The sequence below is a fragment of the Nycticebus coucang genome, chromosome 5 (genome assembly GCF_027406575.1).
Source record: "Nycticebus coucang isolate mNycCou1 chromosome 5, mNycCou1.pri, whole genome shotgun sequence".
Classification (NCBI taxonomy): Eukaryota; Metazoa; Chordata; class Mammalia; order Primates; family Lorisidae; genus Nycticebus; species Nycticebus coucang.
Window position 1 is genome coordinate 130,524,100 of NC_069784.1, and position 24,320 is coordinate 130,548,419.

Below are 24,320 nucleotides of genomic sequence, written 5' to 3' on the forward strand. Positions count from 1 at the left end.
GATTCCCTATTTAACAAATGGTGCTGGGTGAACTGGCTGGCAACCTGTAGAAGATTGAAACTGGACCCAGACCTTTCACCATTAACTAAGATAGACTCTCACTGGATAAAAGATTTAAACTTAAGACATGAAACTATAAAAATACTTGAAGAAAGTGCAGGGAAAACTCTTGAAGGAATTGGCCTGGGTGAATATTTTATGAGGAGGACTCCCCAGGCAATCGAAGCAGTATCAAAAATACACTACTGGGACCTGAACAAACTAAAAAGCTTCTGCACAGCCAAGAACATAGTGAGTAAAGCAAGCAGACAGCCCTCAGAATGGGAGACAATATTTGCAGGTTATACCTCCGATAAAGGTCTAATAACCAGAATCCACAGAGAACTCAAACGTATGAACAAGAAAAGAACACGTGACCCCATCTCAGGGTGGGCAAGGGACTTGAAGAGAAACTTCTCTAAAGAAGACCGATGCAAGATCTACAAACACATGAAAAAAAGCTCATCATCCTTAATCATCAGAGAAATGCAAATCAAAACTACTCTGAGATATCACCTAACCCCAGTAAGAGTAGCCCACATAACAAAATCCCAAAACCAGAAATGTTGGCGTGGATGTGGAGGAAAGGGCACACTTCTACACTGCTGGTGGGAATGCCCACTAATACGTTCCTTCTGGAAGGATGTTTGGAGAATACTTAGAGACCTAAAAATAGACCTGCCATTTGATCCTATAATTCCTTTACTAGGTTTATACCCAGAAGACCAAAATTCACAATATAACAAAGACATCTGTACCAGAATGTTTATTGCAGCCCAATGCATAATTGCTAAGTCATGGAAGAAGCCCAAGTGCCCATCGACCCACGAATGGACTAGCAAATTATGGTACATGTATACCATGGAATACTATGCAGCCTTAAAGAAAGATGGAGACTTTACCTCTTTCATGTTTACATGGATGGAGCTGGAACATATTCTTCTTAGCAAAGTATCTCAGGAATGGAAGAAAAAGTATCCAATGTACTCAGCCCTACTATGAAGCTAAATTATAGCTTTCACATGAAGGCTATAGCCCAACTATAGCACAAGACTATGAGGAAAGGGCCAAGGAAGGGGAAGGGAGGGGGGAGGTTTTGGTGGAGGGAGGGCAATGGGTGGGGCCACACCTATGGTGCATCTTAGAATGGGTACAGGCGATTGCAGTAATGTACACAGCTATGATTTAACAATACAAAAAAGATGAAAAAAATAATAAAATAAAAAAAAGAACTGAAAAAAAAAAAGAAGTTTTCTAGCATATTACGGCATAAGAGGAGGGGAAAGAAGATACAGCCTGCAGTGATAATGACTAAGACAGCTTTGGTGCAAATTTCTTACTGTAACTTGAGGCTTATTTGTAAAAATATATGCCTTCTGCCAACTGGTGTTTTACGTATGGAGGAGAAAATCCCACCTAATTGCAGTTAACCATTCAAACTTAAAATCTTACCTCTCAACACCTATGCTATCCCGCTCCCACTCCTTGTTACAAAAGAGAACAATCCAAAACCTATAGGCCAGGCCTAACATTGTGAAAATGCCGTTAGGTAACTATGCACTGCTTTGCTCTGCTGAACCTGAAAAATTACACAGATACTGACAGTTTAGTGAAAGTAGCATTTATATCTCAGGAGCACGTGGGCAGCGCTGACAAATCTAAGTTACATAAGCCTAATGGTAGCTGTACTCAGATGCAAAGTTGCTGTAAAAGAGAGACGCTTGCTAAATGTGTTCTTGTGCTTGCAGATTCCAAGGAGCTGGGTCTTCAGAGTGATTTTCAGCCTCAACTTTCAAGAGCATGAATTTCTCTCTCCTGTCATGAAAGAGCTTTGGAGTGGAAATCAGAAACATCAGCTCTGGTCCTGACTCAGGGGCTAACCAGCTGGGTGACTTTGGACAAATCACTTCCACCTGAGTACAGATATTGCCTTTCATGGTGCTAGGCAAAGCTGGGAGAATAGGGGCTCTAAGTTATCTTATCATTCCATAGCTTCAGCTTTCCCTCTCTCAGGGGAAGTTTTGATTCCAGACTTTATTTTCAGCTGAGTCTTAATCCAAATATTCCCTCCATTTTTTTTTAAGGTATGAAAGCATTACTATTTTTTAAAATTTCCTATTTTATGGTTTCTGATTTTTGGAACGCATACCAATGTCCCTGTTTTATGGTTTTGGATGACACTGCTTAGCCATCCCACTGAACTAGCCTTGAGGAAACCCACAAGGGGAGCACAGGAATACCAACAGAATGGTGAGAAAGGAGGCGGTATTAAGACGTTGTGGGTTCCTGTCTAAATTTTAAGAATTTGCGAGTCCTTACAAGAATTTCTCCTCTATACTTGTGGTAAAATAATTGGAACCTATAATTTTAATGATAAAAGTACTGAACGGTCTTTTTGGTTCAATAAAAAAAATGAATTAATCTTAGTAACCTTAAATTTTACAGAAAAGTCTACAGAAGCAAATGTTTATTCTTTTGGGAATGTGGACATTTATTCACTCATTGATTTATTCAATATTTATAGAATATATATACATAATTATGGAAATATCCAGAGGAGCCATGGTCAAGGAGCTCCCAGTCTGCTAGGGAAATATTTCGTGAACCTTAACACAGGAAAGAAAAATACATGGGTCACTACGAAAGTTCTGTGACAGACTGTGTTATGGTCCATTATTTCACTTCTAAGAAACACAGTTGACGGCGTCATTTCTGATTCATCCATGCGAGTTTCAGCTTGCTCAGCTCATCAGTGTTGCTGGGAGGGCTCCATTTGTTTCTGTCCACATGAATTTTATGTTTCCTGATTTTTGTGTATCTAACTACTTTCATAATGACCCGCATATAACAGAAGGACAGAAAAGAAAGGAATAGTGGAGCTTGAGAGAAGGGAGAGGGTATTCTCAGCAGAGTGTGAGAGAGTGGTAGACTTTGGATGTGAATGTGAGAAGGCCTCGCACAGCGCGTGATAGATGCTGAATAAATACTTGTTGAGAGAGTGACTGAATCAGACACACAGCTTCCCTCACCTCCCTGTGAAGCTTGCTGTGACCTTTAGCATGATGAAAACCATGAGGCAGTGAGCCAGCTCTCTAAGGGGTTTTATCTGGTAGACAGCAAGAGGAGAGCAAGAGTTCAGAATGACTGAGAAATCATCGCAACCATAACGAAGCATTGCCATGAGGCCCAAATATCCAAATATCTTTTGCTTGCTTTGTTACACATAGTATGCCATAGTGGAAAGAAGGTAGGTTTTGGCTCCAGAAGGACCTAGATTCAAATTCTAGTCCTAATATTTATTTTGTTTCTCTGGGCTTCGGGGTCCTCATTGATAAGTTGAGGATACACTTACATTAGTTCTTACGACAGTTCAGTAAGATGATGCTATCATTCCTATCAGCTTTGTAATCTAGCTTCAGTTTTTTCATCTGCAAAATGGGAATAAAACTAACAAGTACCTTAAAAGGATGGCAAGAGATAGTGACTGTAAAACGCCCAGCTCCTTACCTGTTACGTAGTCAATGCTTGATAAATCTAGGCCATCAGTAGTAGTAATATTAGTAGTCTATTTGTATCTTTGGTAGATACAATTCATAGATATAGCCCTGTTATACACATTTACACAGTGATATTTCTACATCATTTACTTGTTTTATTTGGTATCAAAACTCCTGTTGGATACAGATTCTGATTTCTCCAATGTGTGCATCAGGAAACCCAGCTCAGAGAGGTGAATGGATAACCAAGAACCACGTGGTCTTCCCACAACATGGCACTGGGGCTGCAGGAAGAAGGTGGCAGCCAATGTCCCATGAGTTGTGTAAGTCATGGAAAGAGCCAGATGGACCTGAGTCTGGATCCTGATTCTGCCTGATTACCTCACGGATTTTCAGGAAAGTCATTTTAATGTCTCTAAGCTTTAGGTTCCTTATCTGGAAAACAGGCCTTGCATTATTTACTTCGCAAGTTTGTTGGGAGAGATTATAAAAATCAAGTGAGAAAGCCTATGTCAGGCATCTCATGAAATAGCCAATTTCACTTTGTTTCTTTGTGGGAAAGCCCCAGGTTTAGAGCTCTCCCAGTCTGAAACAGTCTGTGGTGCTTCACAGAATTCACACCTATTTCTTATGAGGTGTTAGGTGGGGGGAGGTTCTGTGGCTGAATAAGCTTGGGAAGGACCCTTGAAACAAAACTGGCCGAGACTCTGCTCTGCAGAACTTATTTAACAGCCCAGTAGATGATGTGAGTCTTCTAGAGTGGGTGGTGTGGGGTGTTCCTGAAGCCCCTTATGGAATCCTCTTTAGTGGGTCAGGTGACAAGTGTCCCATAGAACACGGGGACATGCTGATGAGTTGAGTATCTCCTTTTGATAGATAAGGAAACTGTGGCCAAAGGGCCGACCAGAGAAGTGGCAGGGCCAGGACTGGCACCATGCTTGCCCGGTGTCCTCCCCCACCGTCCCCACCATGTTCATGCTGCTTGGGGTCATCAGCTCTGGTCCACTACTGCTCTGGTGCCAGCTTCTGTCCTAAGAGGCCCGAAGAGGGGGATGGAGTCTCTACATAGAAAAAAGGGAGGAGGAAATGCCAGAGGCATTTGGCTGGAGGGTATATAAGAAATGACCAAAAGGAGATTGACAACTGGATGGCAAGCAGGCTGAATCCTAATCAGGGCTTATTGTTAAGAGCTTGAGTCCATGAAAGGAAGGGATTGACTTCGGACACTTGCAGCTATGGTATTAAGCTAGAGAGAGCAGGTGAGAAGGATGCCTGTTAATATCACTAACTGTAGCCCAGTCACATAGCCATTTGTAGCCTGTCCATATTTTATTGAGATGAGCAATTAGATGTCCTGTAATGGCAATGAAGCAATAAAATTTATGTCTTGTCATCTTTAACAAGATTAGGCATAACCCTACTCATAAATGTAATACCGAGTGGAGATTTTTAAGAACATAAGTATAGTTAAGGATCCTTGAGTTTATCCCTCATAGTTAATTAAAATCCTCCCCAAGAATTGGCAGATGATAGATAGAAGGACATCAAACTTTTTAATCCACGGAAGGGTGAACTAATGATTTTTCCGTACCTTGCTCAGCTTCATTCGGGTCTGTGAATCACAACACTTGTACCATATAGATTTCAGAAGAGCGGCGAAGGGGGTGACTCCGATGCCCGCAGCAATGCACACGCTCACGGGGTAGTGAAACACATCTGTCAGAGCAGCTCCGAATGGCCCGTCCACTGCCAGCCTGCAACCACAGAGTGCAGCCCACTTGACCTTCAGAACACCTTGCTCTTCCACTATCCTATGCTGGTGATTTTAACAGGGCATGTTTGCAAATGTGTGCAGAGAGGTTGACTCTGTGCTTGAGGATGCTCTAATTGGAAAGCGTGGGTGTAGCATGAGGATTTGGGGAGGCAGCCAGGTCGGCCTGGCCTAGACACCATTCATGGAAAGACAAAGCTGGATATTGCCAGCTGTAGCTCAGGCCTATTCCATGTGGGACGCTGTTCTTACAGTTCTTAGAAGTTTGTTTGGGCTCTAAGCATTATACACGGCCTAGGCAAGAGGTCTTGCCACCTTCCAGCCCCCAGCTGCCATCAGAGGGAAAAAACCAGAAGCATCAAGGTGGTTTAGAAGGCTTATCTTTCCTCTGCCTAATGCAATTCTCCTGTTTTCATTTGTCTGGTCACACATCTTAGTATGTTTATGTAATTTTAGTCTAATAGAAGCCATTCATTTGGAATAAATATAATTTTGAAATAATTTGTCAGTTATGTGGAACTTCTAAAACCCATTATTCTAGATTATGCTAACTCAGAATCTGTGGCAATTAGGCCTAGGGCAGCACTGATGTTTTGTCTTTGCTTAGCACATTTTTCTTTATAAGGAGAGAGCTTATTCATTGAATAAATAAGAGGATCCTCCAGGGACTAGCCTCTGGATTCTTCTTCATTCTCCTTACCAATTCCACGCACTGGCTTTTCTGCCATTTTTAAAGATACACAGTGCTGGCTTCTGCCACGGGACCTTTGCACATGATGGTCTTGTTAGTGGGTAAACTACCTTAGTCTCTCCTCTGTCCTTACTTGGTTAATAGCTTTCCTGAACCCCTTAGACTAGGTTAAATCCCTTGTTATGGAGTTTATAAAACCACGTTCTCCTCATTCATAGTCCTCAGCACAGGTATGACTTTATAATTTTTTGTGTGTGCACTATTTGATTTATGTCTGTCTTAAGCTATGAGGTCTACACTCACTGCTTTATCTCAGCACTCTCCAACATGGAGTTGTTCAGTAGCAATGGGTTGAATAAATTTTAAAGGGAATGTCTAAAATATTTCAGTCAGCAGAATGTATTAAATAACTTCAACTAGTCCAAGAGCATACATTTACATACGAACAAAGATATGCTAATTGAAAAGTTTCTAAGTTATTCATAACCATTCCCTAAGGGTTGTTTGTTGAAGGCATCCAAGGTTGGCCCATTTGGGCTTTACTCTGTGTTCATGAAAGTTCAATTGGGTTTATTTTAAAATATTCTATATGCCAGACTTCCTAATAATTCAAATTAACTCACCTGAAGTTAATCTTAATTAATAAGGCTTTATTACATATTGATATATGGAAATGGAAGAATAAAAATAAAAGGTCATTAACCAGAAAGAGTTAGTGTCTTCAGCCCACTGTAGATTATTTTACAAATAATTAGATGAAGAGAACAGAGAGAGAGACAGAGACCTCTCCCTGGATGAAAATGTCTTATTGTTCATTGTTTTTATAATGTCATATTTGAAATTTATTTGACAATGATTTTAAAAGATACCAATTAAATTAAAAAAGAATTGTGTCGTGTAATCCACAGGAATACATATAATAAATGCATTTCTACATGGTTAGAATCGAGAAGAAGATATTTAGTGTGATTTTTCTGTAACACTAATACAGTAACTCTCCCTTCCTCCTCCCCAAGGGCTGATCCTGTTCTGATGTTAAACTGCAGGGCCCCTTGTCCCACTTAGGGACTGTTCTAAGTATTTGACGATTTCTTCTCATGTCTTACTGAAATCTATCTTCTGACAACTCTGGCCTTTTGCCTTCCGAGAAGCATATTCCGGTCTTTTCCTTTTCTGCCTCTTAGGCCTTTAAATAGTTGATCACAGATATCAACTATGGCTCTTTTGGGGGGGCCCAAGTCTCCACATTTCTCAAGACCTCTTATGATCCAAGTCAGCTTCCTTTGCACAAACTCTTGGATATAAGTTTACTCAGCTATCCCCGCCTTGATTTAGACCCAGAGTTCCTAGCAATACAGGGTAGAGAGAACACATCTCTTCTTCCCAACATCAGGCCGGCTGGCTTCTGGTTGGGTGTGGTCAGAGACTCTTCCCACTGTGTCCCCCTCTGCTATCATCTCCGCATTGGTGACCCTTTACTTCTCCGGCCTTCACTTCTGCTGTCATCTCTGTGGAGGGGGACGTTTCTTACTTAGCTAATTATAATAGTAACTAACTTTTCTGAGCGCTTACCATATGCTAAGGGCTTTGTACAGACTGTTGTGTTTCTGCACAGTTTTTTTTTTTTTTTTTTTTGCCAGGGCTGGGTTTGAACCCACCACCTCCAGCATATGGGACCAGCGCTCTACCCCTTTGAGCCACAGGTGCCGCCCCAGCCTGTTGTGTTTCATCCTAAACAAAAGCTTTCAGGAACTATGATTATCATCATCCATGTACAGATGAGGAAACTTAAACAAGGTGTTAGGCACACTCCCCACCATCACACACCCACGTGGGCTTTGAAGCCTGGGCGTCTGACGCTGGAACCCTAGCTTTGGAAAGCTTCTGTCTTTTAAAAGAACTTACATTTTCTCCCTTTTTCCTGAGCTCAGAGGAAGAGATCCTCTTCACCTAGGCTTACTTCTCCTCCTGGGCTTCTCACTCACTCCTTGCCTCATGGATTCCTGGGGCTGGATTAAATTCATTCTGGGTCCAAAACAGTAAAAAGCTATGGTTCTCTTTCCTATATGGTTAATTTAATTCCAAATTGAAACAACGCTGAATTATAGAATCAGCTAGGACAGTCCAGTAAAATTCTGTATGTTGAAGATTTAAACAAATTCTAGCTTATTTGGAGGCCTCACTGCCAATACAAATGCCTACACGCATATAGAGGCAGAGGGCAAACCAAAGTTCACAGAAGGAGGGAAGTTGCATTGTTTACGACAACTCATTTTTGTTCATTTGCTAAGTATTTACTGAGTGCCAAGAACCAGAACCTGTTTTAGGCCCTGGAGATGCTAAAGTGAACTAAATGGATGAAGACCTTTTTCTTACAGAGTTTATATTCTAGTGTGTGGAGACAGACAGTAATCAAACAAGCAAACGCTAAGGGTGTCAGGTGGTGGTAAGTGCCATGGAGGAAGGGAAAGTCAGCACGGACAGGAGGCTATTGAGTGATGGCTGGGAGTGGTTGGTTCATGTGTGGCAGGAAGGGAAAGGCCTCCGTGGAAGGCGACATTTAGGGAGAGGTCTGATGGTAGGGAGGGAGTCTCCAAGTAGAGATGCAAGGAACAGAATTGCAGGTGGATGGAACAGCAATGACAAAGGCACTGAGGTTTGCAGACTCAAGAGTGGATGAAAAACAAGAATGCTGCAAGAGGCCGGAGTATGTGGGAGCAGGAGGAGGAGCACAGAAGCTTGGGAGGCCCCGGGACCTGATCCTGTCAGGCCTTGTGGCTGGTGACGCCCTCCACAGGCAGAAAACATATCAACTACTGAGAAATGCACGCTGAATTCTTGATGGGGGATTGGCTGAAATGGCAGGTAGTGTGTGAAGAAAAACACTGGTCTATGGACCGTTTTACTGCGTACACACAGGGCAGAAACTGGGTAGCAAAGAGGCTGAAGTTTTCCATCTGGGCAACATCAGGGGAGGCAGGACCAGGGCCGCAGTCAGTCATGATGCGTGTGTGCATGTGTGCCATCTCTCTACTTTTATACATTTTAAACATTGCACTACCCTCGGAACCTTAGCATTCTGTTGAATTGCTTCCTTTCCATCACCAAAAGGAAAAGCTCTTAAATGGATAGCAGGTGTTGTCATCTGAGTTGGGGCTCTGGTCTGAGCAGATGATGCTTGTACCTGGCTTGATCTCACACCATTCTTCAGGACTGACGTTTGAATGAAGGCCTGTGGCTCTTCCTATCCACTAAACACAACCACGCCCACAGCTACACAGTCACAGCCCTGGAGCCCATGGGAAGGGGGACAAAGTATAAGAAGGTGATTATACTTTGTGCTGCCAATTTAGTATGGTACCTAGTCTGTCGCCAAGAAATACTTGTCAAATTGAGTAAATTAAAGAACCCATATTGCGCCCAGGTGTTGAGTCGTTGCTTTACCAAAGCTTTCCTCTGAACCTGGTGCATGTCAGACCCCGCGGGAGGCACCAGAGACACAGGAGGAATGACAATCGCCTGCCCGCAGGGGCCTCCCTCCTGTTAATAAACGTGTCCTTACAGAGCTCCCTACCGCAGTCCTCATTAGCTTGGTAGCTCCTGTTACCCTCCAAGTGTAGAAGAGCAGGGATCTCTTGATGCTTCTTTTAAAATATCAAATTCTTTCAAATTGATTTTCTTATTATGTTTTGTGTCCCTGTTTTTCTGGAACCCTAAACATGTGCTTTGGATAATCCTATAGTATGAGTGGGCATTGACCTCAGGCTGTTGTTTGCTGAAGAGAGCCCAGGAGTGGCAATTTACACTGCGACTCTGTGCTGTGCCCAGGCTTTTCTGGATGGGGTGGTGGTGCGGGTTGCACTAGGTCACCCAGTGGATATGCTGAAGTCCTAAGCCCCATGCCCTACTTTGGAAACAGGGATTCCGATATATGAATCAAGTTAAGACGAGGTCGTACGGGAGTAGCGTGGGCCCTCACGGCCGATAAGACTAGCGTCATATAGGCAGAGCACACAAAACGCAGCATCCTTCTTATGAAGGATAGACTTTAGAAACAAATAGAATCTAAAGACCTCAGGCTGTGACAGAAAAACACATTTGCAGAGCTGTGTTGGCTGCACAACATTAGCCAAGTGATGCTTTTGGAGCTGGGCAAGGAACGGCTCCTTTCTCCTGGATCCCTGCCTGGCGTTGTTGCAAATTAGCTTTTGACAGAAATGTACTTGCCTCTCCAGGAAGTTTACTACATAAATTAGACTTTTCATATAGATTCTCAAATTTTGAAAAACAGACTCACACCCACAGTCTAATAAAGGTATTGCGGAATTTGGTTGCATGTTGACACCTTAAGGTAACTTATTCTTTACAATATTGTGACTTCTGCCTGTACATTACAAGAGAAGTGGGATCAAACCTTGGTAGGCTCCAGAGCTCCTTGGGGGTCTGTCCCTCTGCTCCAAAGGCCTCCAGGAGAGCTCTCGTCCAGTCTCCTGCTGCCCGGATGTGCACGCTGAAGAAATCCTCCTGGGGGGCGGAGGTGAGGGTGAAGGGGTGCCACTCCAGCCGGGATATGGAGGGGCACTGTACCAAGATGTACTGCCCCGGTGCCATTTGAAAGCCACGCTTTTTCATGTGAAGTTCTAAGACTCTGGAGGGGTGGCTCACCACCTGCATTAGAGCAAGAGAGCTTGTCTTTTTTCTCCGGTTAAATAATAAGAAATACTTTTCACGTCATCGAAGGTATTCGACATTTTACATCAGCGTTTTGGAGGTATAATTTATGTAACCCATCTGCTGTTAGTTCCCAATGAGATTTGCCACCACTTTTGCATCTGGGTTTGCAACTCCAGCAGGAATGAAGTTTATCTCCTGCAGAGTGCTATGCTGGAAATTTGGGTGGCTGCGCCCAGGGGCAATGTGGCGCTTGACATGCGAGTCTCTCTCCAGCAGGCAAGCTTCTCGTGGCACAGCTAACCTAATCCAAGAGAACAAAAGCTACCATAGTGTACATATCACTCAATTATGCTCCACGTTATTAAAACAGTCGTCATGGCACTGGCTCCCTATTTTTAAAATTTAGGAACAATTTGTGACCTTTTTCAATCGGCTGAATCTTCTTTCAGTCTCTTGGGCATTAATCCAATATTTCTTCACGTTAAGTGAAAAACAATCACCAAACTCACTCTCAAGTGGTTTTCGTTAGTTTTTCTGTTCACGTTGTATCTTATCAGGCGTCCTGCCTGGGTTCTGAGTTTTAGACACACACGTACAGGGAAGCATTGTGCAAAAGCTCTGCTTGCTTTTATAGGAGCCTTAGAGCTTGCTGTTTATCAGAAGGAAAGAACTAATTTCCCTTCTTAGATTTCCACCTTGTTTTCTGAAAAATCTCTCTAGGCGCCTGTGTCTTCTTTTTTGACAAGATGGGTAGGGGAAGAAAATCTACTCTCTAGATCCAGTGGCAGCGTTTTTCCATTGAAAAGAGAAATTTCACAGCATTTCAACCATTAGTTCTACGTTCCCCCTCTTCCTCCTGATATTTGTTCTGACACTGCTGTTAAATGGTCTCCCTAGTAACAGCTTCAGTAGGTTGCAGGAGTTTTACAGTCTGGCTTTTGATAGAGCCTGACATCCTTTGGAGCTTAGCTTAAAAACAGCATCATAGAAACATCTTACAGCAGAAATATGAAGCAATTTTGATACTTCAGCTTTCATGAAGACACTTAAGGAGATATAGTATTCTGTTAAAATTATATTAGCCAAGTGGTACAGGTTTGGTTAACAGAGAATTTCTTCCTGGACATTTGAAAAACCAGGGGAGAGGTTTTGGTGCCTTTTCAGTCTCCTTGACGTGCATTTTGGGGCTTGGTCTATGCATTCCCATCATCCTCTACCTTGAGGGGACGACTGGATGTGGGGCTGGAAAGCAAGCTTGGACAATGTCCCCAGGAGCACTGGGCTCCCACGGGTAGAGTTTTCCTTTCCATTTCTCTGAACCTTATGGTGATGGCTTCCCTGTCCTCTGGCAGTAGTCCCAGGGGAAAGTGTGTGTGCTTGAAAATATTTGTTTATTATCTCTGTTTGCATATCCATGCCTTTACATGGTGAAGGGAGTGATGATCCTGCAAGTTACTATGTCCTATGTAAAGCGTACTTGTGCTCCCTGCCTCCCCCCTCACCCCCACAGAGAGAAACTGGAAGAAAGAGAAATACAGATAATTCCAGGGCTGTACCACAAACCCTTATCAGAATTCTGCGTACTGATCTGAAGCCCTGATCCCTGTCTTCAGCAAAATTAGTCACACTAAAAGATGCTTGGGATGCAAGCAATTATTAGAACAGAAGATGAGCCTCTAAATTACAGACAGTTCTGCAATAAAAATGGCAAATTAAAAACTTGGGCTAATAAAAAATTTTCATCTATGCTCAGGCTTTTATTCAGACATAAAGCTACATGCATACCTTGGTAATGACAACTTCTTGTTGAAATCTCCAGAACCTAATTATTCTTTCACATGCATACAAGACCACAGGGCCTAAAACCCATTTCCAAGCCTGCAGAGAGTAGCAGAGAGAGAGGAAAAGGAAATGAAAATAGAATCCAAATATTTTCAATTTGAACCAAATCAATATACAAGATGATGGGGTTTAGACATTTTCCTTTAACTTTAGGCAACAACAAAGATGTCTCCTTGTATTAAATACTATAACATTCAATTATTCCTTGAAGTCTACAAGCTTATTTAAGAGATTAAACTCTCCTATATTGGTTTTTATGTGTACTTGATCAATGATGCCTTTATGTAATTAGAAATAATTGAATTTGCAAAGAAATAAAAAAGCAGATTGATGTTTGTGTTACGTATGATAGGGTCATAAATGCTCCCAAACTCAGTCAAAGTCAAAGGCTTACAAAGCTATATTACGTAGTCAACATAGGATATGAGAAGTTACATTTAGAAATTTCAAATAGTAATTTTTTTGGCCAACAATACATCACAGAGAGTCTGCCTGGATAAAAATACCACACACACACACACACACACACACACACAGTGTTATCTGGAATGAAATATAAAGTTAGTTTCTTAGCACCTTAAATTTAAGTTTACAGAGTCAGAACAAAAGGCTCAACCATTATCTGAAGAACCGTGAAAATTTCCATTCTTAATGATTCAGATCCTACGTTAACCTTCCATGAGTATAATCTGCATTCTGGATGATCAGTTTTCCACCAGGCAATTCTTTGCCAGGTTTTATGTACAACATAAGGAATCTTCCTCCAGGAAAAGGGAAGGAATGGAAACTTAAATATTTTGAAGACTTATTTATTTTAGGTCTGATACTGAACAGTCCTATGAGATATATGATATTACCTTTATTTTAGAGAAGAGGAAACTAAGATTCCTCCAGATCAAACAAATTGTCCTGGATCGTAAGGGTAACACGGTGTCTGGTAAAGATGTGTACTCAGAAGTGCTTGATTTCCCAGCTTGCGTTCTTTCTAGAACCTGGCTACCTCCCTGAGCATTCCCCATACAATCACGCTTCTTTCTGGCAACACTAAAATGGGGGAAACAAGTCTCGTTTCCCAAAACGTGAGAGACTCATGAGCTCACTGAGCCTGAGGACGTTAAGGAGTCCTGGAAATCGAGTCAAATTCCTCCTTTCAAGAAGAAAAACTCTGACATTCTGGGGATGGATCTGAGTCCCCCAGAAAGACAGGTAGGTCACAGAGAGCCAGAGCTGGAACTCAAGGCTTTCCACGATGGCCCTAACTTTCCTCCGTGTTAGTCTAGTGCCACTGTGTCCACCACCGTGCCCATGCTGCTCGCTCGAATGGTATTGTGGGAGCAGGAAGGGTGCCTCGCTGGAGCTCCACGCTCACCACACTGGCTGACACTTTTGCCAATGCTCCCTCAGCAGTTACTCAGCTCTGTCTCTTTGTGATGGGTCACCAGTCCTTTAGCATTTTTACTTCTTTTGAGTTATTTTTGTGCTTTTTCTATTTCTTTTGGTTTATCTCTGGATCTCTTTCCATGGTACCTCTTATCACCTGCTCGACCCTCTCCTCATTTTGTCTGTGTGGCCTCTTGTTTGCCTGACAAAGGATAGATTTACTCTGGCAACACAAGGCAATTTGACCCACTTGACCTTTTCTGCCTCAGTGGTGTTCAGCTGTGTATTCAGAACAGCAAAGAGAATCAAAGCTTTTGTCCCCCTGTGCTGTGGGTGAGATGGGGAAGGGGCTCAGGGAGGACCAGGAAGCGGTGCACACGAAGGCCAAAGGACGGGGCTGGCCCAGAGGACTGCACCCCTGCGTCTCTTCTGCTGGAATGAAGAAATGCACCAAGAAAGCGCTTTGAGACTGGCTTCGGGCGTTTACAGAAATGACAGCCAGCAAGCCAGCGATTCTTTCTGTATGGGCTAAAGGAGGTATTTGGGAAAACACTTGCCTAGTCTTTATGTATTTTGCATACGAAAATCTTCCACTCCCACTGTAGAAAGTTTTTGACTTCATTTGGTGATGTCAAACCAGATGTGCTCTCAGATTTTTCCACGGTGATGATGTGTAAGGAATTACTTTTCTTTCTCTCTGTGACTAGTCAGGAAGAGGAAGGAGGAGGTCAGCTATTATTCCCCAGCTCTGTCCTTATTCTCATTACTATGTTGTTCCAGGAGGGGAAAGCCCAGCTTAGTTACACTGGGATGGTCCTGGAGCCCCTGGGAGTCCGGGTGTGAGGGAGAGAGATGGCCTGGCTGAACATCAGCAGACTGTCTTTGCAGCCACCCCTGGGGTAGACAGGAGTGGGTCAAGACCAGGGGCCCTCAACTCGGAGCAGGAGGGCATGTGACACGGTGGATCTTAAACTCACTATCGGAAGACCTGGCTTCTGGTCTTGGGGCCGCCATCCCTCACTCTGCCTTTAGGCACATCTTGGGTTATATGATGTTCAAATTTTCTGTTTTACAAAGTCAGAAATAGCTGGAGAAAATTATTTAGGTTCCTTCCAAGCTCTTAAATGCGTTGGCTTCATTCACAGAGGTGCATGTAAGCTTGGGAAGATGTTCTGGTGGAAAGCAACAGAGAGCTAACAAAGGGGTGGGGGCCGTGCAGAGATTGAGAACGAATGCCGTAAGGGATAGAGCAGAAGGTTCACAGCCACAGAGTTCGAAGCTCTGGTTTCCTGATGTGGCTTTGCTTACCTCTTTGTGGCCAGAAGGAAGAAACTGAAACTCCTTGGACCTCAAAATCTAATAAATAGATTTATTTATCTATTAAATAAAAGGGGCAGAACTATTTAGCTTCTAAGTTTCTTTAATGCTGAAATTCTCTGTGGATGCTTAGCTTTTTTTTTTTTCTTTTTCAAAAATGCTCACAAAGTCACAGTGAGTATTTTATGATAGAAATAAAACTATGTTGATTTAAAAGCAGCAGTAATGAAACTTGTTTCCTCCACTTTCACTCCTGGTTTTTCATTCCTACTGGGAATGAGAACATGCTGCTTTTATTTTATTTTATGTGTGTATTTATGAAGAGCCTCTTTTTTTGACAATGAGGTCACCTGGGGCAAGACCCACATCTCTGAATCGTGTTCTAGGGCTATGCCAAGCATACAACAGCCTCTCGGCAAGAGTTCCCTCCATTGACCTTACCTCACTACAAACGTTCCCCTTTACCATTAACATCATTCCCTAGCAATTAAAAAAGTGTCAGCTTCCTGAACACGGATGTTTATAGCAGCACAATTCACCATCTCAAAGATGTGGAAACAACCCAGGTATATGTATACGACAGGGTATCAGTCATAAAGAAAAATGGTGACCTAGTATCTTGTGCCAACCTGGCTGGAACTGGAGACCACTGTTCTCAGTGAAATATCGTAGGAATGGAGAAACAAATACACATGCTCACTACCAGGTTGGAACCGAGTGTCAACACTTAAATGCACAATGGAACTCAATCTCAATGAAAGTCAAGCTGGGAGAAAGAAGAGAGGGGGTGGGGGGAATTTATCTCTCTGGGATGTGGTGCACACTGGTTGGGGGGCATGTATGTAACCTTGACTCAATTTGTGCAAAAGGCAACGTATGTAAATAAAACATGTACTCCTAATATTCTGAAATAAAAAAAGAAAAAAAGAAAATGTCAGCTTTACGATTATTATTTGTTGATGTTATAATTAGAAGTACAAGCTTGCAGGAGGAGGGCTAACCTTGCTTGCAGGATAGCCCCGAGCAACCTCCGCAGTAGCCTTTTATTTATTTATTTATTTATTTTTTTGCAGTTTTTTTTTTTTTTTTTTTTTGCCGGAGCTGGGTTTGAACCCGCCACCTCTGGCATATGGGGCCGGTGCCCTACCCTTTGAGCCATAGGCTTTTATTGAGACAGCCCAATGATGTTATAATTAAATGAAAGGAACCAACTACTTTGGCTGAGGACCAGGCATCTTTTGAGATGGATTCCATGAACAGTCCTGGAATCTGGAGTCTTAGGGGCGTCAGTGAGTTTGGGGTAGAAAGGAGAAGTGAGACAGGTCCGGGAGAAGAGACTGTCAGATATGATCGGTTCCTTTGGTATGATCAGTCCAGTTTGTACAAGGTCATGCACAAAGCATTCTCTGTCTTGTGCTAATGCTGAGAGTGGTGCACCACTGACACGGAGTTGATAAATGTTCATTGACTAAAGTGCTATGAAAATGCACCAAGTAGAGAGAAGCAAAGACATAGAAATGGAGCCTTGCAAAGACCAGGTAGGTGCGGTGCAGTGAAGCTCAGGAACCCTTTTTGTCCTTGGGATGCCCTTCACATTCAGGGTCTATAAGACATCAGAGAGAATATCGTACCGTTCAGTCAGGCAGTACTGACACAGCCCCCCTCCCCCCCACGTTGAATCAAGGTCCGTTAAAAATAATGGGAGAGAGTGACACTGTGAGTTTGGGTGTGCAAGGAGGTACAGCAGGGGAGGGGTAGCGGAGAGGGCAAGATTCCCCTCTTCATGATAATGAATGTCTGCATGCCCTGCCGGGAGCTGGCCCTGGTCTGTATTCACTAGGTGTAGGGAGTATTGATTTTTTTATGGAGATGCTATAGCTGAAAATTTTAGAGAGGCATTCATGTTCCTCATTAACATGCAGGCTGGAGAGTGGCTACTGAGAGTTGAGCTTAAGACAGAGACAATCTATACTGGCCATTAAAAGAACCACAGTCTAATGGGCACATCTATTCTGTTTCTGTCCATTTTAAATGTCCCTCCTAGTGGTTTCACCCTTAAAACCCAGTGCTTAATTTAATATATTTGAGAGTTTAAAAAAAAGGCAACCATTTATTTTCCTCATATGTTGATGACTCAATTTCCTGAATCTTCACCACTTATGTACTATTAATCCCACTATCCCATGGTTTATGACACATATTTTCTTGGCACTTGTTTATTTTGGAGTTCTTAGTTTCCATCTATGGGCTTCATCTGTTTTCTTGAATACATCATCTAGCTGTCCCAAAGGTTTACACTGTTCTAAGATACTGGAAGAGACCCGATAGGATTATTATTCCTATTTATGTGTTTCCCCCAAGTATAATGGGCTACCACATAGAGAGGAATTCTTACTAAGTCTGGGGTCATTATCACCTATTAGTTAAGTCTCTTCTTGGCTAATGTTGTCATTATGTCAGTTATGGGAGCTTAATTAGAATAAAAAGTAAATACATTTGACACCCCAATTTTCCCAGTCCCCAAAGTTGTCGAAAGATTCTCATTTGGTTGTCACTTAATGTTCAGTGTGAGAGGTGATGCCATGAGCTGTCAGCATGGAAGAGAGTTGTGCAGGGGAGCAGTGAGGGGGGAGGTGAGCCCATGCAGACTCCTCTGGAGACATCACTCTGCTGTTACGAAGTCCCTCAGTATCAGATGTCCATATTTAAAGGTAAGAAGAAGAACACATTTCAAAGCTGAACTGAGTGCTTTTGGCAGTAAATCTCCTTTAGAATTATCCATAACTTGATTTCTCCATTAGCACACTCAATAAAGAGTTGGCTTTGTCTAGTGCTGAAATGGGCTATTCGTTTTCGGAAGCATATAAAAGCTCTAGCTATTTTAGCTGTGGGGACAGTTATTTTTAAAAGCTCCTGGGTTCATTCTTACCGAGGGTTCCTTGCCAGAAAATTGAGGCACCGGGCACAGGGCAGCCGCCTGCCATTCAGCGTGGTGGTTTCTACAGAAGGTGATGTTGTGGAGCGAGAGACTCTCTGGGGTCTGGCCTCGAACAATTCCACTTATTTAAAAAAAAAAGAAGAAGAAATGCAAAAATGTCAAAATGATTTGGGGCAGTCCTGTTAGACAGATGCACACAGCCCGGTGGGCTCTACCGTCCCTGCACCTTCTTGCAACTCGGGCTGTCACTCATTTTCCTCAGCGTCTTTAAAAATAGGCATTTGAGATGCTTCAAATAACTTTGAAGATCCCAGAAAAGAAGTTCCCCTCTGTGGTATCCTGTGTTAAATGGAAAGTGTCTATATTAGAGAATTCATAATGAAGGGAAATTGTTTGAACACATCCTTTTGTAGACTGTTGAATTTAATTAGGTTTCATCTCGTCCTGATTGCTGATTTGGGCTAATTGGCTAACTCTGTACTATTTGGTTCTTTTGCAAATTTATTTAACTTCTACCCTTTTTGGTTTGTTTCTGAGTACTTAGAAGTTTTCGAGTGAAAAACTAAAAAAGAAAACCCTGAATAATAGTATTTTTCCCTTGGTGAATGCTAGCAGGCCCAGGGTTTGACAGAGTCAGAATAGGTCACAGTGAAGTGTGTCCTCAAGACTATATCAATTACTTTAGGAGTGGAAAAAGAAGCCAGCCTTTTTTTTTTTTTTTTTTGTTTGTTTTTTTAGGAAGCCATCCCTCATGAATAGAGCACCGGAGGAAGAGTCCTGTAACCCTTCTGTATTTGCCATAGAGGCACTGACTGACCTTTGACAAGGTGCTTTGGTCCCCACTCCTAGGGTCACCCTTGGGCAGTGAAGCACAAGACATGCAGGTCATGTCATCTGGGATCTGCCCAATTCCTTGGGTTTTGTGAATAAAACATACTGGTTTATTATGAGAAACATGGTACTCACAGACCCCAGCATCTCCCAGACTCCTTTCTGAGTAGCCTGTGGAGTGTCATGTCCCTTTGGAGGGCGACGTAGGAGGAGGGAGCAGCCTGGTGCTGGCGAGCACAGGCACCTTGGCCTTTGTCCCAGTTTGCTTTATGGAAGTCATCCAAACTCGATAACATCCCTCTGAGTTAGATGAGAAAAACTATCTGTAAATCTCCAATGTACAAATGATGCCCAGACAGAGGCAGGGTGAATAACAAATGGAATCAGGGGAAAGATTTAACCTCTTCATTCTCAAGGCAACATTTGCTATCTTTTCCAAAAGAAACTTCAGATCATTCTACAAATGCTATATCTTTTTAAATTTTTAAAACATTTTTATGTCTTCATCCAGGTCCATCCCATAATAGGAAGATTAGTGGGCCTTAACACATTCCAATAATCCTACTTTTACTTGGCATTTTGTATAGAATTTGCAAATTACTTTTGCTGTAAACAGTAGCTGTAGAATACTTCAAGCTGAGAAGATTAAATGAGGCCCTTATCCCAAAAATAAGCCTTTCAACTAGGTTAAAATGACTAAAAAATTTCTTCTTGTGAAACGTTATTTGGATATTAAAAATATCTCCAATGAGAAACTGCCCACCGAAATCCTCCTGTGCTTCTGCAATGCACCAGAGTGTGCATGCGGGGGCCGTCCATTCGGCGGACCTTCTAGAAGTGCGTGGGCTGTGAAGAGCCTCACGAACAGGCGTGACCAACCCTGGTATTGGGAGCAGAATCAGAGGTAGAAAGGAAGGACTGACAGTCTCTGAGCTGTACCCTTAATGCACGGGCAGTGATGTACCATCCCCAAACCCCCACCAAACACTTCCAGATGAAACTGAGCAGGAAGCCTCTAGCCAGATAGCAGTATGGTACCTGGCTAGAGAAGCTGATCAGCAGAGGGATGGGCAGCCTTTTAGGGTAAAACTTATGTCTCAGCAGTATTTCTTCCTAGGGCAATGTGTCTCTCCCAGACCCGCTGATGAACAGGGAGAGAGGAGCTCTTAATCAGGCCCAGGCACTGGCAGTGGCAAGTGTGACCCCCTTCTAGAAGCCTGAGCCTGAGTGGTAACCTTGGCCACCCTGAGGTTGTGCGCCGGCTCTTCCAGGCTACATGGAAATGAAGCCCACCTCTTGGGCACAGGACCCTGCACTCAGTGGCAGCAGTGGTGGGTGGGAGAAGGGGCAGTTGAAGGTTCTGCTGGTTTAGGAAGCAGAAGAGCTGCTGACGGGCCGAGCGGGGTGTTTGCAACCTCACCTGCCACAGTTTTGCAGGTGTTGAGGAGAAGCTTTTCACAAAAGTGAAGACCTGTTCTTTGCGTCACTTTTGTTAAGAGTAAAGGTTTGACATTCATAAGCTATACATCTGATAAAGGAGTGTAACCAGAATCTATAGAGAACCCAAGCAAATTAGCAAGAAACAAGCAAACAAACCCATTAAAAAGTGGACAAGATACGAACAGAAACTTTAAAGAAGATGTACTATGGCCAATAAACTTATGAGGGAATGCTCAACGTCTCTAGTCATCAGAAAATGCAAATCAAACCACAATGAGATACCACCTAACTCCAATGAGAACTGCTCATATTAAAAAGTCCCCCAACAACAGATGCTGGCCTGCAGGTGGAGAGAAATGAATTCTTTTATACTGTTGGTGGGATTGCCAACGAGTGCAACCTCTACGAAAAATTGCACGGAGATACCTCAAAGAACTTAAAGTACACCTACTATTTGATCCAGCAATCCCACTGCAGGGTATATACCCAAAGGAAAAAATATCATTTTATAAAAAGGACACCCGCATTCAAATGTTGCATTCAAATTTATGGCAGCACAATTCAAAATTGCAAAGATGCGGAAACAACCCAAGTGGCCACCAATACATGAATGGATTGATAAAATGTGGCATGTGTATACCCTGGAGTCCTACTCAGCCATAAAAATTGTGGTAATCTAGTATCTTTTGTGACAACTTGAACAGAACTGGAAACCATTCTTCTAAGTGAAACATCACAAGAAGGGAGAAACAAACCCATGTGCTCAATATCAAATTGGAACTAATTGATCAACACTTAAGCGCACAGATGGAAATAAATCTCAATGAAAACCAAGTTAGGGGAGGGAACAGAAGGGAATGGGTAAATTCACACCTACTGGGTACAGTACACACTTGTGACTTTGATTCAATTGGTACAAAACCAACATGTAAAGAAAGCATGTGTACCCCTAATATTCAACATAAAATGGAATATATCAAAAGATATATTTAAAAAAAAGAGTAAAGGTTTGATGAAGTCTAGCGTCCTAGGTCTGACTCTGCTATTTACTCATCATCCGACCCTGAGTGCTTCACTTCACGCTCTGAACGTCCACTTCCCCTTTATGCGTGAGAACAGCAGCACCTTCTCTGTCGACAGGACTGTTGTTGGGGTCAAAACAATCATGCCATTTTGAATGGGCTTGGACAATTGTAAAATGGAGAAAAAGGCATCTATTTCTGAAATAATGAAAAGGGACAAGCTAGTTCATAGAGAGAAGTTGATGAATTAGTCCAAGGCCATTTATTCATCTTTAAAGAACTGAAAACTTCCTATCTGAGGCTGAGCACCTTGCGCATGCTCGGATACTGCAGGCGCTGCTCTGGCTTCCCGATGAGGAGCTGAACAGTCTCCGGCAGGTGTGGATGCCAGAGCCAGTGTGACGGCATCTAAGCGAACAGGACTCTTAGGGGTCCGAGGAGGAAACTCAGGCCTGGGGGACTTCATGGGCTTCTCATGGCCACTCTGATTCCTAACGGCAGGGTTGGATCTAGCCCACATCAGGCAGCTCATCTCATCTCATCTCACCGTCCTTTCCTGCACACTGGATTTGCCAGCTGATGGTTTTGGTTAAGCAGAGGTGAAATCTGGGGTGTCAAAAAATATATATCCTGACTAATCCCACATAAACTGAACTGTGGAAGCAGGTACCAAATGAAACATAGATCTACTGTCATCCAGCATTCATTAGAATTCTTGAATCTTCTAAACATGTCATGACTCAACGAACAGTGTCAGCCAGGAAAAATAAATATAATATTTCATCACCTATGCAGCTTATTTTCAGTGTTTCTAAAAAAAGCGTCTGGCACAGTCAATGTAATTTTCCCATATTATGTGTGTCCCTCAGCCGTGCAGGTCAGGGTCCTTCATCAGAAGGGCTTTCTAAGATTATTTGGAGATTCGCAGAGATAAAAATCTCACATGGTTAGCACAGGATGGGCTTACCCTGCCCCATGGATAGCCAGACCGATGAAGAAGATGATGAAAACGTGGTGGGTATACCAGAACAGCTCATAGGAGACCCGTCTGATGAACTCAGTTGACGATGTCATGATCAAGATTAAAGCCAGAGAAATTACTAGGCCAGTGATGCCTGCTGTTGTTCTCAACAACTCGGTGATTGTGTTCTAAAAAAAAAAAGAACACCATGACATTAATATCTTAGTGCATTTTTCCATTTGAGGGATCAATACTTGAGAGTCCAAGTGGGCAGCCATTAAAAATGTTTTACTCAGAAGCATATGAGCCTCAACGAGGGTTAGGGACCACTCTAGAAGTGAGAGCTTCCCACTTCCTCTTCTATCATCTTACATTTGCTTTGCTCAAATTCCATAAACTGCTATTTTAGTGATTACATTTTTTTATTTGTATAAGCCAACTTTCATATCCTAGTTATTATATGACAAGAGCATTTAAAGATAAAATATGGTGAAATAAATCTGAGTTTTAAGTTTTTAATTTTTAAAATGAATCTATGGACCGTCACTCTTAATTGCATTTGAACATTAATAAGCACATTTTTTGAGAAGTCCTTGGGGGACATTCCTGATAAAGCAGCTGCACACTCTGTCCCCTGGTGGTTATTCTTTGCACTTGGTTTTTAATTGGAAGGACCATGACTTGCATTTCTTTTGCACCATCTCAGCGGGGCTGAGAATAAGGTGTGGGGAAGCTGGGTGGTCAGTAAAGAGACTGCTCTTCTTATCTGGCGGACACTGCTAAAAAGCCAGCACTCTGTCCTGTAAGTGAAGGACAGTTAAACAGCCTCTCAACATGTGAATCGCAAAGCATTTTTTTTTATTGTGAGTTTCCCACATTCTTGCCAAGTCATTAATATTCATACATTGTGTTACTATCCTTGAGACAGCGATAAGCTCAATAAACTCAGACTGTATCTTTTGTCAGTAAAACCTCATTAATTTGGGTTGCTTTGAGATCTGGAGGAAATCTGGACAGGGACTTCTTCCTTGCTTATTGTTTTTTTTTCCATAGAGCAAAATGTGGAATAAAATTGGAAGGGACAGGTCTCAAACATTTAAAAAAAGATTATTTTTCAAGTACACTCAGGCATTTTAGGAATGCATTTACATCACATGATGTGCTAATTTTAAATCATTCTTCTTTGCTTAATAAAGTGAATCCCTACATCTCTGCTCTTAAGACACCTTTACAGACTGGCTTGAGTTGTGATATATCCTCTGAAGCCAATCCCCTGCATCTCTAGAATAGTCTACAATGTACACTTTGTGTTACTAATACTCAATCTCTCTCTAAATACCCCAAATTAGAGGGCTGCTCGCGCTTAATTAGTACGCACATAGTATATTGCTTCTAAAATTTTGAAATTACTATATTGAGAGAGGCTTAATTATCTTGTTCAATTGCTTTAAAAGTATTTTTAATAAATACCATTTATTAGTTATTCAAAATGTTGAGGTTTATTGTGGGGTGTTATAGAAATGAATTTTCCAGAGCCACCTCAGGGGAAAGCGTTAACCCCAGTAGGTACACAGATAAATGCTGTGACTCACCTCAGTGGCACCCAAGGCATTCCCACACACCGAGGACAGCTGTCGTTCTGATTTATAACTGTGAAATTTGTGTTTCTAATTGCTGTCAGCTAAGAAAAGGTAGATCGACTTGAGCAACGGCCTGATATTGAAAATCATGCTAGGATAATTAGGGGACTTGACCTGGAAGAATTTCTCCTGACACAGACTTTGAATTTTTATCCTTCAAATAAGGCTAGATAGGGCAAAATGGTGACTTAAGATGTCGGCCAGATAACGAGGCAGGGATTTCCATCCCTGGGGGGTGGTGCCTTGAGGTTTTCTTAGACAATACAAGTTTTGTAAC

The 24,320-nt window shown here is 42.4% G+C and overlaps 1 protein-coding gene across 1 annotated transcript in view; it reads right to left on the reverse strand.

Annotated features, from left to right (window-relative positions):
* The window catches only part of NOX3 (NADPH oxidase 3), a 58,071-nt gene that overhangs the window by 21,184 nt on the left and 12,567 nt on the right, over positions 1-24,320 (reverse strand). Inside the window, exons 6-10 of the mRNA XM_053592671.1 lie at positions 22,410-22,591; positions 18,141-18,270; positions 12,458-12,550; positions 10,413-10,666; positions 5,128-5,290 (exon numbers count right to left, since the gene is read on the reverse strand). Coding sequence (XP_053448646.1) covers positions 5,128-5,290; positions 10,413-10,666; positions 12,458-12,550; positions 18,141-18,270; positions 22,410-22,591 — 822 coding nt within the window. The remainder of the gene's footprint in view (positions 1-5,127; positions 5,291-10,412; positions 10,667-12,457; positions 12,551-18,140; positions 18,271-22,409; positions 22,592-24,320) is intronic.